General features: G+C 42.1%; 1 protein-coding gene across 7 annotated transcripts in view; it reads left to right on the forward strand.

The window, feature by feature from the left end:
• The window catches only part of ADGRF5 (adhesion G protein-coupled receptor F5), a 102888-nt gene extending 91077 nt beyond the window's left edge, over positions 1-11811 (forward strand). For 6 of the 7 annotated variants that reach the window (XM_039231142.1, XM_039231146.1, XM_039231145.1 and 3 more), the window contains 7 exons: positions 617-825; positions 2836-3015; positions 4762-6156; positions 7658-7699; positions 7790-7849; positions 8458-8542; positions 10462-11811. In XM_039231142.1, the coding sequence (XP_039087073.1) occupies positions 617-825; positions 2836-3015; positions 4762-6156; positions 7658-7699; positions 7790-7849; positions 8458-8542; positions 10462-10541 (2051 nt within the window). In that variant the 3' untranslated portion in view covers positions 10542-11811. Of the gene's footprint in view, positions 1-616; positions 826-2835; positions 3016-4761; positions 6157-7657; positions 7700-7789; positions 7850-8457; positions 8543-9766; positions 9834-10461 lie in introns of all 7 variants that reach the window. The other variant, XM_039231147.1, reaches the window with a different exon arrangement.
• Positions 11812-12301: the final 490 nt, after the last annotated feature.

Consider the following 12301-nt stretch of genomic DNA (forward strand, 5'->3'; position numbering starts at 1 on the left):
ATTCACGTCATGGGTACCTGGAATTCCCACCATTAATTACCTACTTGAATGAAGGCAGCGCCTCTCAACCCTGACTGCACACTGAAATTACCAGGGAAAGTTAAAAAACTGCGAATGTCTAAATCTCAGCCCAAGGGGTTCCTATACTTGAGTAGGAGTGAGACTGGACACTGGTATTGTCCAAGCTCCCCAGGTGATTCTAACATGCCAGAGTTGAGAATCCTTTGGATTAAGGCACTATATTCCCAGAGATTCCTAGTAACTTATCTCTTATCTGGATGAGCACACATTAAGCTCTCATTACTTTTCCATGGCTTAGATTTTACAGGCAGCAGAAAGAAGATTCCTGGGGATTGGAGGTGGGGGTGAGGCATAGAGAAAATAAATTCTGTTAGGAAAACGAGTGCAGATGAAAGTCAGATTTGTGTTGAAAGCACTGAGAGAGATTTTGAAAAGTCAGGTGCGAAATAAAGAAGCGGGTATCTCTGAAAAGGTTATTGAAAGCAAAGAGAAAAATGAATTCAAACATCAATAGTCTACCTAGGCCTGACCCTATTTTGACTATCTTTCCTCCTCCTTTCAAATAGTCCCTTTTATTTCTGTGTTTCTAATGCAGGAGAGAACATCATGTGCCAAGATCCCATAATAGGTGTTGGGGAGCCTGGGAAAGTCATCCAGAAACTGTGCCAGTTCTCAAATGTTCCCAGCAGCCCTGGAGGGCCCACTGGCGGGATCGTGACGTACAAATGTGTAGGCTCCCAGTGGAAAGTGAAGAAGAATGGCTGCATCTCTGCCCCAATAAATAATTTGCTCCAGCTGGCCAAGGTGATCCTTAAATCTTTGACTCTGAGAGCTCTTGTTGGGGAGATCTTTCTAGCTTATCATATTTCTTAGCAAATGGGCCTTGGGCTGGTTTGTGTTGCTCCCAAAGCTACTTCTATTTGTTTATTTCCAAAGAAGATGCAAACCTAAAAATGCTTTACATTTTTCTTACATACAAATATGGAGATAACAAAACACGTATTCTGCTCTAGGACCAGCTGTATACCTTGACTTCTAGGTACCTTGTTTCTGTTACCTCCAAGGTGCAGGTAGAATTATCCTCTCTTAACATTCTCCTTTGAATAATCTTGTTATCAAGCAAGTAACTCTAATCTTTTCAGAAAGAGGAGAAACATAAAAAATAAGGTTCATTGGTGCAAAAAATATATATACTTGGGCTTTATGCTTTTACAGGTCTGAGATTTCCTCAATCTTTAGAGATAACCCTATAGTAATGGAAGATGGAACTAGCCTGCCTCTCTTACCTAGAAGAGGTTATTGCCATGGAAAAATTCCTTTCTTTTCATCAAAATAAATGTTACTTCATACTGAAGTTGCTGAGAGTAGAGACTCCTAAAATGCTGTGAATTACAATAAATAAATATTGATGAGACAACTAGTGGAGTTATACTTAGTGGTTATAATTAATGACACCATTAGCCAACTGATTCCAAACGCTCTCCACCCTTGGAAGAAGAATTAAAGAAAAGGGGTAATATTGGTTTGTGTCTCACTCATCTGATTATCTTACTGTCTCTTCTCTTGTCTTACACTAAATTCATTAAAATACCTACTAGGTGCAAAGCATTATTGTAGGTGCTATCAGGGTAAAGAAACCAAATCAGAATTTGGTCTCTGATTTGCTAGAGATCATAATCCAGTTGGGTCATTATATATACATTAATTTTGCTTAGGATAATCAGGAAAGGTCTGCTGGAAAAACTTGGCATCTGAGTTGGGCCCTGATGAAGGATACATCAGTGATATCAATTTTCCGACTCAAGAAAGATGGAAATATTATAATTTGAACTCCTTGTTGGGCCCTGGTCCCAATTCTAGATACCTAGATACATTTTCAGTGGAAAAGGGGCATGTTGGTCTATCATGCTCCATTCGCTTTACACATTCAATATATATTTATTGAATACCTACTCTGTGCCAATTTACATGGCTTATACTATGGGAGGCATTATAGGATATCAGAAGGAATAGAACACACTTGATATTATTAAGAAGCTTATAATTTAATTGGAGAGATATTGAAATTAAAACACACGATGACATCAGTAGAAATGTCACATGTGTAAAGTATGTTAAATAACAAACACTTATGCATTCAGAGGAAGAAACTCCCCTAGGTTGGAATACTCATCAAAGTTCTTTATGGAGGAGATCAAATTTGAATTCTTCAATCATAAGTAGTTTAATTAACTACATAATTATAATACACGTAGTTAGATAATTAGAAAACAAAAGTGTGATCATTATAGATAGGGTGACCATATAATTTATCATCCAAACCAGGACACATTTTGAAAATAAAAGAGGGCACAGGTAACCATTACACTGAGACAGCAGATATAAAGCAGAACTGTCCCTGGAAAATTGGGATGGACAGTCACCCCTGAAATTGGTCAGCAAGGTAAGTGATGAAAAAAAGCAGAGTGGCAAAGTGGCTTCCACCCAGACCACTAAGTGACGAGTTACTCAACTTTAAACTAGTTCTCTAGCAATCACACATAGTCTCCTTTTTTAAAGAAACTAGTCATCAGATTAACATGCATTTTACTGCTTCCCTTCTATGTGTGAGGTCTTATGTAATATTCTAGTCTGAATAGCACACAGATTAAATTAAGAGATAAATAAGTTATCTTATAGGATATACTTCTAGGAATGGAGAAAAAAGGGAACCACGGATGTAAGAGATTTTCATCATGGATAGATCAGCAGGATTTGATGACCGGACCAACTGGCAAGTTTTTTGTTTGTTTGTGTTGGCTTTTGTTTTACTAGGCTTTGATCAAGAGCCCTTATCAGGACAAGAAGCTCCCAACATACCTAAAGGATCTTTCTATTAGCACAGGCAAGGTGAAACACGAAGTCAGCTCATTTCCTGGGAGCCTGGGAGCCATCATTAATATCCTTGATTTGCTGTCAACGGTTCCAACCCAAGTGAATTCAGAAATGATGACGGTGAGTTTGTTTAGGGCCTTACAGGAGCTTTGGGTCTCATCTTTTCACCCCTTGGGACTTGTAGTCAAGAAACACACTCCCCCCTCCCCCATTGCAGCCCCTTTTTTGTCTTCTCCAGAGCAATACTCTGTGCTTTAGGGTCAGGTAGCATGCTTTGTCAGCTATGGCTGTTAGGGTCACAGGGAGTGTTTCTAGTATTCATTTTGGCTCTTAAAAGATTTCTTTAGTGAATCTCCATCTTAGTTTCTTCATTAAAATAGAATGAATTCTTATCTGCTTCCTAATTAAAGGTTTTCAGGCTAGGTACGAGGTGGGATTTTCAATGGTCTAGCACTAAACATGAACTTTGAAGCAATCAAGGTTCTGAGAGGAAAGGAAATTCACCCAGGACTCAAGTGAAGAGTTCAAATGAAGAGACTTTAATGAAAAAAATACTTACAGAGGTAAAGCCGGGGAAACAAAAAGAAAAGAATAGAAGCCAGTACTATCCTGAGGGCCAAAGGAGAAAGGAGAGGAAAGAGCGTAGCTACAGCAGAGGGAGAACTAAGCCTTGAAGGAGGGATCAGTAGCTGTAGCAACAGAACTAGCACCACAGATGTGTTGAGGACAGTATGTGTGTGTAGGGGCGAGGCTGTGAATGTGGTGGGTAGTAAGAAAATATATTTCAGCTTCTTTCTTCTCCCTCCTTCCCATCTGCCAATGCTTCCCACTGTGCAACTCAGCCAGGCGCATCTGGAAAGCAGCTTGGGTAACAAAGGTCCAAGGAGGTTACGTGGTCCTGGGGCTACTGTTGGGAATTGCCACAAACTGGATGGCTTACCATGACAGGAGCTTATTCTCTCATAGATCTCAAAACTAGAAGTCTGAAATCAAGGTGTCTGTCAGACCATATTCTTTCCGAAGTCTCCAGGAGAGAGTCTATCCCTGCCTCTTACAGCTCCATCTAGTTCCAGCATTCTTTGGCTTGCAGCTGCTCCATTTCACCCTCCGACTTTGTCTTCAGATGGCCTTCTCCTCTTCTCTATGTATTTTCTTCTCTTCTGTCTCTCAAAAGGATACTTGACACTGGAGTTGGGGCCCACCTAGCTAATCTGGGATGTATTCCTTTCAAGGTCCTTAACTCAATTACATCTATGAAGACCCTTTCCCCAAAGAAGGTCACATTCACAGAGTCTGGGTCTCAGGACATATTATTTGGGGGTGCCACCATTCAATGAACTACGGGGCTCATAGTTTTGGATTGAACAGAACAAGGCAAAGAAGGGCAAAGAAATTATATTGAGAGAAAGCACAAATGGAAAGTGACAAGCCCAAGTTTATGGAAGAGAAAATCAAAATGTTTAGCAAGAAAAAAATGATGCCTTTGCCAACAACTTGGTGCTTGGCAACTACTTTGCCCTTGTGGTCAACGATCACCTTTTACAGGCTTGAGATTTAAAGTAAAATAAAACCATTAATAAATCTCTACCAGCCTGCTGAATTGGCCTTAGTGGGTGTGTGGGGGAGGGTGGGGTGATTCTTGGTAAATATTTAACAAAGTATCATAGCCTTGGGGATACATCCTCTGTTAACTCCCTGCTGTAGAAGGTGGGCCACAGATCCCCACAGCTTGTGGTGCCTCATTTTTCCCTTTTCCTTCCCTCTTACCTGTACCCATGCAACCAGTTTCCAGGGAGATGTTCTTTTTTCTCTCTTGTATGATTGAAAGAATTGGATTGGTTTGACTTCATGCCATGTCAATTACAGCACGTTCTCTCTACGGTTAACACCATCCTCAGCAAGCCCATCTTGAGTACCTGGAAGGCATTACAACAGCAACAGACCAACCAGAGCTCACAGCTCCTGGACTCAGTAGAACGATTTTCCCGAGCATTACGGCCGGAAGATAACACTTTTCTGTCCATCAACCAAACTAATGTGCAGATGAGGAGCATGGTAATAAAACCTGGCCATCCAAAAGCCTACAAACAGAGCTTTGTTTTCGCAGACTCAGACCTGTGGGGCAATGTGGCCATTGAAAACTGCCAATTGGGAAGTTTGCAGGAAGATTCATCTATTGTCACCGTGGCTTTTCCAACTCTCAAAACCATCCTCGCCCAGGATGTCCAAGGAAAGAATTTTGCAAACAGCTTAGTGATGACCACCACTGTCAGCCACAACATAACCATGCCATTCAGTGTTTCAATGACTTTTAAGAACACCAACCCTTCAGGTGTGATACCACGATGTGTCTTCTGGAATTTCAACCTCGCCAACCACACAGGGGGGTGGGATAGTAGTGGGTGCTATGTGAACAAATTTGATGAGGACAGTGTCTCCTGCATCTGTGACCACCTAACATCATTCTCCATCCTCATGTCCCCCGACTCTCCATATCCTGGTTCTCTCCTGGAAATACTCCTGAATATCATTTCCTATATTGGGTTGTGCTTTTCCATCTTGAGCCTAGCCGCCTGTCTGATCGTGGAAGCCGTGGTGTGGAAATCAGTGACCAAGAATCGGACTTCCTATATGCGTCACATCTGCATAGTGAACATTGCTGCCTCCCTTCTGGTTGCCGACATCTGGTTCATCGTGGCCACTACCATTCATGATCTTTATCACCCATTCAATGAGACAGCCTGTGTGGCCGCCACCTTCTTCATCCACTTCTTCTACCTCAGCGTCTTTTTCTGGATGCTGACTCTGGGCCTCATGCTCTTCTACCGCCTGGTTTTCATCCTGCATGACACAAGCAAGTCCATTCAGAAGGCTGTTGCATTTTCTCTTGGCTATGGCTGCCCTCTTGTCATCTCAGTCATCACAGTTGGGGCCACCCAGCCCCAAGAAGTCTACACAAGGAAGAATGCCTGCTGGCTCAACTGGGAGGATACCAAGGCCCTGCTGGCCTTCGTCATCCCAGCACTGATCATCGTGGTGGTGAACATGACCATCACGGTTGTGGTCATCTCCAAGATCCTGAGACCTTCCATTGGAGACAAGCCAAGCAAGCAAGAGAGGAGTAGTCTGTTTCAGATCAGCAAGAGCATTGTGGTCCTCACACCACTCTTGGGGCTCACCTGGGGTTTTGGTCTTGCCACTGTGTTCCAAGGAAGCAATGCTGTGTTCCATATTATATTTACCCTCCTCAATGCCTTTCAGGTAAGCTCCACAGTACAGGGCTCTCAGGAAGTTCCTATATTGGTGGGACAAATTAATGATAGAAACACAAACAGGGGTAGGAATGGGGAAGGATTTCAGTTCAGAGAAAGCCCTAGCCCTAAAGAGCAGTAATTACAAGCACTCAGTAACATAGAAGGGACACATTACTCAGCTCCCATAGAGCCTCATACCTCTTATCACTGGTATTATAATTTAGTTGCATGCATGGCTCTCTTTGAAAAGCCCTGATAATACACGTAAGAGGGAAGTCCCTTCCCTACACAGGATTTTGCTATTTATCCAGCATTATCATGATGCCATCCATTATCTCCTAATTGAAAATACCGCTATTAAGCCAAGTAGTCTCTCCAGTTAAATTTCTACAAGAATTAAATGAGCTCTATCTTTGTGGGGCCAGGGATAGCATCTGGCTTATTTATCACTAAATCCCTAGTACTACCTAAAAAAGACCTTGACCCAGAGTAGGGGCTTGATAACCATCTGCTAAATAAAATGAATGCTATGTACCACATAGTCTGTTCTCTAGAAACATTTGCTGAAGAAGGATGAATGAAGGCCCTATGTAAGGTAGACATTCTGCTCTACTATACTAAAATGAAAAAGAAACACTCTTGGGGTGCCTGGGTGGCTCAGTCCGTTAAGCGTCCAACTCTTGGTTTTGGCTCAGGTCGTAACCTCACGGTTTTGTGAGTTTGAGGCCCATGTCGGGCTCTACACTGACAGTACAGAGCCTGCTTGGGATTCTCTGCCTCCCTGTCTCTCTGCCCTTGCCCCACTCATGCTGTCTCTGCCTCTCTCAAAATAAATAAACTTTAAACTAAGACACACTTTTTGCTCTCCTGTAGCACATAAATAACTATAATATAAGTCCAATTGTTAGAAGAACTTTAGCAGAGGTACAGACAGCAAGTCTTTGGAGCACAAGGAAGGGAATTCTTAATTCTGATTCAACCAGTGGGTGGATGGTGAGGAAGCAGTGGTCTGGAGGTGAAATTGAGACATTGCCCCCGACGCTCATGCCAAATTCCAACTTCTGCTAGGCCCATGGCCTGAAACTATATGGCTCATGTCTAATGAAGTTTATAGTATGGCTTGACTACAAGGGACTGATTATTTCAGCCCATGCCCCAGCTCTTCATCACAACTATGTGAGCACTATTGGAGACATAAGAGATGTACTTAATAGCATAACCAATAGGACCTCCAGTTCAAAAACAGGGATAAGGAAATAGAAGGATATCCTTATAACATTAGAACATTTAAGGTCTCTTGGTGTGGCCCTACTTCATCCTTTTTAACATTATTATCTACTAGACCCATTCCATAAATACAGATGTGGAAAGGCATAGTACAAATTCAATGCCAAGTTAACAATACTTCCTATTTTGCTGGACAATAGAATATGATTAAAATCATATTAAATCATAATCATAATTTTAAATCATAAAATTAAAATGTACTTCCGCCCAATTTTTTTCAGGGGCTATTCATTTTACTCTTTGGGTGCCTGTGGGATCAGAAGGTAAGAACAATCACAGTTTCATGCTCCCAGAAAAGTCCGAAGTGTTTGTGGCATGTTGAACTTATGAGGGCTTCCTTTAAACAATTGCAGGTGCAGGAAGTCTTGCTGAAGAAGTTTTCACTGTCAAGATGGTCCTCTCAGCACTCAAAGGTAAGCATTTCCTTTGTAGAGACCGTGGCAAAGCCTTCCCTCTCCACACCCTGGTTCACCATAGATTATTCCACTGTTTTGCTTCTCACCTGATTCTGCCTATTAAAGTTAGCCACCAAACTATCAATCACTAAGATGCTGTCCTACATCTTTAAGTAGGGGTCAAGTAGCACAGATAATATCAACTGGAGGTCAAAAATCAACATTCAGTGAGAAACAAGAAACCTTCTGGGGAAATTTAAGACAATAAAGAACACAGTGTGAGGAATAATGCATAGATTTTTGGTAGTTCATTCTGGAAAATAACAATCGCACTCAAATATAGTTGACTGTTTTCACATGTCAGAAAATACTAAACCTTACCGAACAGAAGAACATGTATTTGAAAGTTACTTTCCTAATTCTGATGAGAGCCTGGTGTTTTAAGGTGGCTCTCCTACCTGATTTGTTTGAAGTAGAAATTTATGCTCTTCTAGGCTCTCACTTCTCAAGTGGAATGAGAGATGCAGGTAGTGACCACTAGAGAACAGCAAACAAATCATCCTAGAGATCAAAACAGGGCTTTGGTTTAACATTTGCTTGGTAATTGTCTTCTTTCTCTTTTTCAGTCAACATCCCTCAGTTCATCTACACCAGTATTTTCTATGAGTTCTCCAATATCAAGAAGATTTAACAATCTGTTTGGTAAAACAGGTACGTAGTGACCTCTAGGTCACTCCTTGGAGTGTAGTTTGGGCTGACCCAAACAAATTTGCCCCAATGTGGAGTCTCACACCCCCTACTTTCCCAGTTTATGGCATTTACAATAGCCTCATTTGGGACACAGGTTAAATGCAGGAACTTGCTTATATTTTCCCAAACCACCAGCAGGTTGTAGAGAGAGCAACTGCCTTCAGTGGGCAACTCATAATAACTTAAAAAGGATAAGAATCTGGACAAGCTGTGGAGAACTGTCTGTCAAAACTGTATCAACCACAAAAGTGGGAACTGTAAATTGCTGGCCTTGTCAAATTCAGAGTCTACTGCTATTCATGTTAAATAAGAATAGGCAGTCATCTTTATGGGTTAAGGTACGGCAAAAGAATATATTTAGAAAATCTATGATACAATCACATGCCATGGGTTTCTTTCCCTTTTCTTTTTCTTTTTTTGGGGGGAGTGTGCTTGTTTTACGTATGGGCATTTATAAAACAGTGCATGCATATAGGAGTCACCGAAGTTAGCTAATGTATTAGGAACATGCACAGTTAAATTGCTACCTTGGAGGTATAAAAATAATGTTAATGACTTTGGGCAATGGGTCTCAGCTAGTCTGGCAAGTTGAAACCTCTGCCCACTATGCCCCCAACCCCAAGAAAATAAGCACCAGAACTCCTGCCAGCTTCTGGAAACTGAACAGATCAAACAAGTGCAGAATCTAGAAATATGTCATCATTCCAGACTAAGGCTTTGCCTATAAAGTCAATAAAATCAATTTTGAGAATGCCTACCATTTGTTAAAATTCCAGAGGACTTGGTGCTTTTGGCTTTGATTTGATGCATTACTCATGAGATTGGAGGGCCTTCGCTTTTGATTCTGAAAGTCCTTGAGGGCAACTGCTGTGAAATTATCAAATCTTCAGGGTCTAGTACAACCACTGCACTTGGCCAGCCCCGCACTGGAACATGTTGACCATTCACATTCAGGTTACAACTGCGAAATGATTCTACAGAGTCAGAATTACACAATATGTAAGGCCAATAAAATGTGTTCTTTGCTATTGAATCAGTCAGATCAACGGTGGAGTTAGGGCTCTGTTCCTGAGGTCCCACAGCCTGAGATTTCCAGCCACTGCCATTCGATGACCTCTCAAAGGTCATTAATGTTGGCCTATGTGAGGGTCCCCTAATCACTGTAACTTTGGTTTATGTTGTCAGCAGCCCCACAGGGCCCCCCAAGCAGTGATGGCAACCTTGTTAGCAGCGGCAGCTCACCAATCTGATGGTAGGGTGGGCACCGTGTCCCTTCCTTGCCCAACACCACCCCCACTCGCCCTGTGCTCAGTCCCCTCCTCCTGCTGGCGCCAGCCCTTGTGGTTGCTCCGTGGCTGCCCCCTCAGCTGCACTTTGGTTGGCATCCCCTGACGTCTGCTTCTTTTCCAGTCCTGTCTTTTCTTCCCTTGGAATTTCTCCTTTCTTTCCTGTTTCCCCTTCCCCCACCCCCCTCACCTTCCAGCTCATCCTCCGGGTCTCTCCTAAGAGCTTCCCAAATCACTCCAATCCCAGGGGACCAGGGAGGTCCCCTCACACAGATGTCCCCAGGCCTGTGCATGTGGTGGCATGTGGAGGGCTGCCCGTGTTCATACCTCCCTGTCCTTTGTAGAAATCTGGCTGCTGGTTTGATGTGAAGTAGTTAGTGCTTGTCTTGTGGGCTGCCGCGCATGCTTGAGAACAACAGCTTTGTTCTCCGGCACTTCCGGGTCCGTCCGGGGAGGAGGGCAGGCATGGGTGTGTTTCCAGGCATGGCCGAGCTTACCTGGCTCTTGGGTTAGAGATCCCGTTGGGCCATCAGGAGAGGATTCAGTGGTCTTGAAGTCTTATCCTTAAGGCTGAACTGCTGCTCTGTTTTTCAGGAACATACAATGTTTCCACCCCAGAAACAACCAGCTCATCCCTGGAAAATACATCCAGTGCTTACTCGTTGCTCAACTAACAACAGGAAAATCACTGCAAATGACTTCTTAAAGGACAGCGGATGCGCTCTGAAGAAAAACAAAACAAAACAAAACACACCTCCTTCCAAAGCCATGGGTAAACTGTTTTCTCCACAGGCTTCTTCCTGGAGCAGATGCTGAAGAGACTTTTTCATTGGGGAAGAAGCTTTCTTTCGTAAAGACAGACTAAAAGTCATTGTTAAGTTTATTTGCTGCCCCACCCCCACCTCTTGTGTGATACTAAATGTGTATAGTATTTAAGTGAAATCCAAGTCCCTCAAGGGCCAATTTCCCTGTCTGTATTGTAAAATAGAATTTCAAAGAGACATTTTTCCTTTTCACATGCTGGGCACAAAAATAAGCTTTGATTAAAATAATAACTACAAGGCTAGTACCTAGGAAATACTTCAGTGTATTCTAAGAAGGAAGGAAGGAAGGAAGGAAGGAAGGAAGGAAGGAAGGAAGGAAGGAAGGAAGGAAGGAAGGAAGCAGGAAAAAAGAAAAATATAGAGAAAAACACTAAAAACTGCATTAATTCCATGTTAATGTAATTATTCAGACACTGCCACATGGAGATTACAAAAAATGGCTCAAAATGGAAACTGAAATAAGCCATGGGGAAAGTTTGGTATCTTTCTGGTATTTTCTTAGCTATGAGGGAGGGAGAGAGAGAGAGAGAGAGAGAGAGGAAGAGGGAGAGAGAGAGAGGGACAGTGGGAAAAGATAGGGAGAAAATTGTAATATCAAGATGCTTTCAAGTGGATAATAATATTTGTAAGAAATGCATGGAAGGAGACTTAATTCTCCTGATGCTAAATACACGCACACAGATGCTATTAGTGCATGGTAAGGTTTGAGCTCAGTGGACTGAGGAGGCAGAGGAAGTGTGATTGAGACTCTTTATCAGATCCCAGGAGATCCAACTGCTAATTACATCTGCAGTTTATCAGAAAAGCCTTACACTTTTTGAAGGCAGAAAATATATATTTTTATATCCATCACTTGCCAAATGTGATGTATTGTGATATAAGTGTGATATATTGCACTGAAAACAGATCCCAACTGTCATATACTATATTTAACAGCTTTAACCAGGTACTTCTCTGGGCATCATAGGATAGATTTTAATAATCTTATGGCATGGTTTATTCTTCTTGTTGTTGCTACCGTGGATTTCGTGGCTCTTGGTGTGTTGTATAGCTCCCTATATATTAGCCCTTACAGTGCTTCAGTTCCAAGACCAATATATGTTAAGAGTTTTGTATTGTCTAACTTGTGTTTATTCCGACCACTTGGAAATCTTCTGGAAAGAAATTTTACAGCTGGCTTAGTCGATGTTTCTAAGGACACTTTACCTCGATGAGCAGATGGTGGAGCTTTTCCCAAGGAAGTGATTGTCTATGAATTATGTGCATGTGTGTGTTGCTTGTGGGGTGTGCATTTCTTAAAAGTACATATATTTATTAAAATCACATCCATATTAAAGTTGACCGTGTGCCGTAGCCACAGCAACCATACAATTCCAAAGTGAAGTCTGATCCCAGAGAGGCAGTGAAACAGAATAAAAATGTGAGGCCACTCGGGAAATGTGGGCTGTGTGGTCTTCATGAGGACTTAGAACCAAAACAGGCCTAACCATTAGGAAGGTAGGAACCAAGAGGCTGTGACGCAGAAACCATTTATTTATTGAGTTCCAGAAGAGTTTTCTTTTAATGAACTCTTTGACATCCCTTCTTTTTATTTGTAATTTTAAATTCCC

This window comes from Hyaena hyaena, unplaced genomic scaffold (genome assembly GCF_003009895.1).
Source record: "Hyaena hyaena isolate Hyena2069 unplaced genomic scaffold, ASM300989v1 scaffold_55, whole genome shotgun sequence".
Classification (NCBI taxonomy): domain Eukaryota; kingdom Metazoa; phylum Chordata; class Mammalia; order Carnivora; family Hyaenidae; genus Hyaena; species Hyaena hyaena.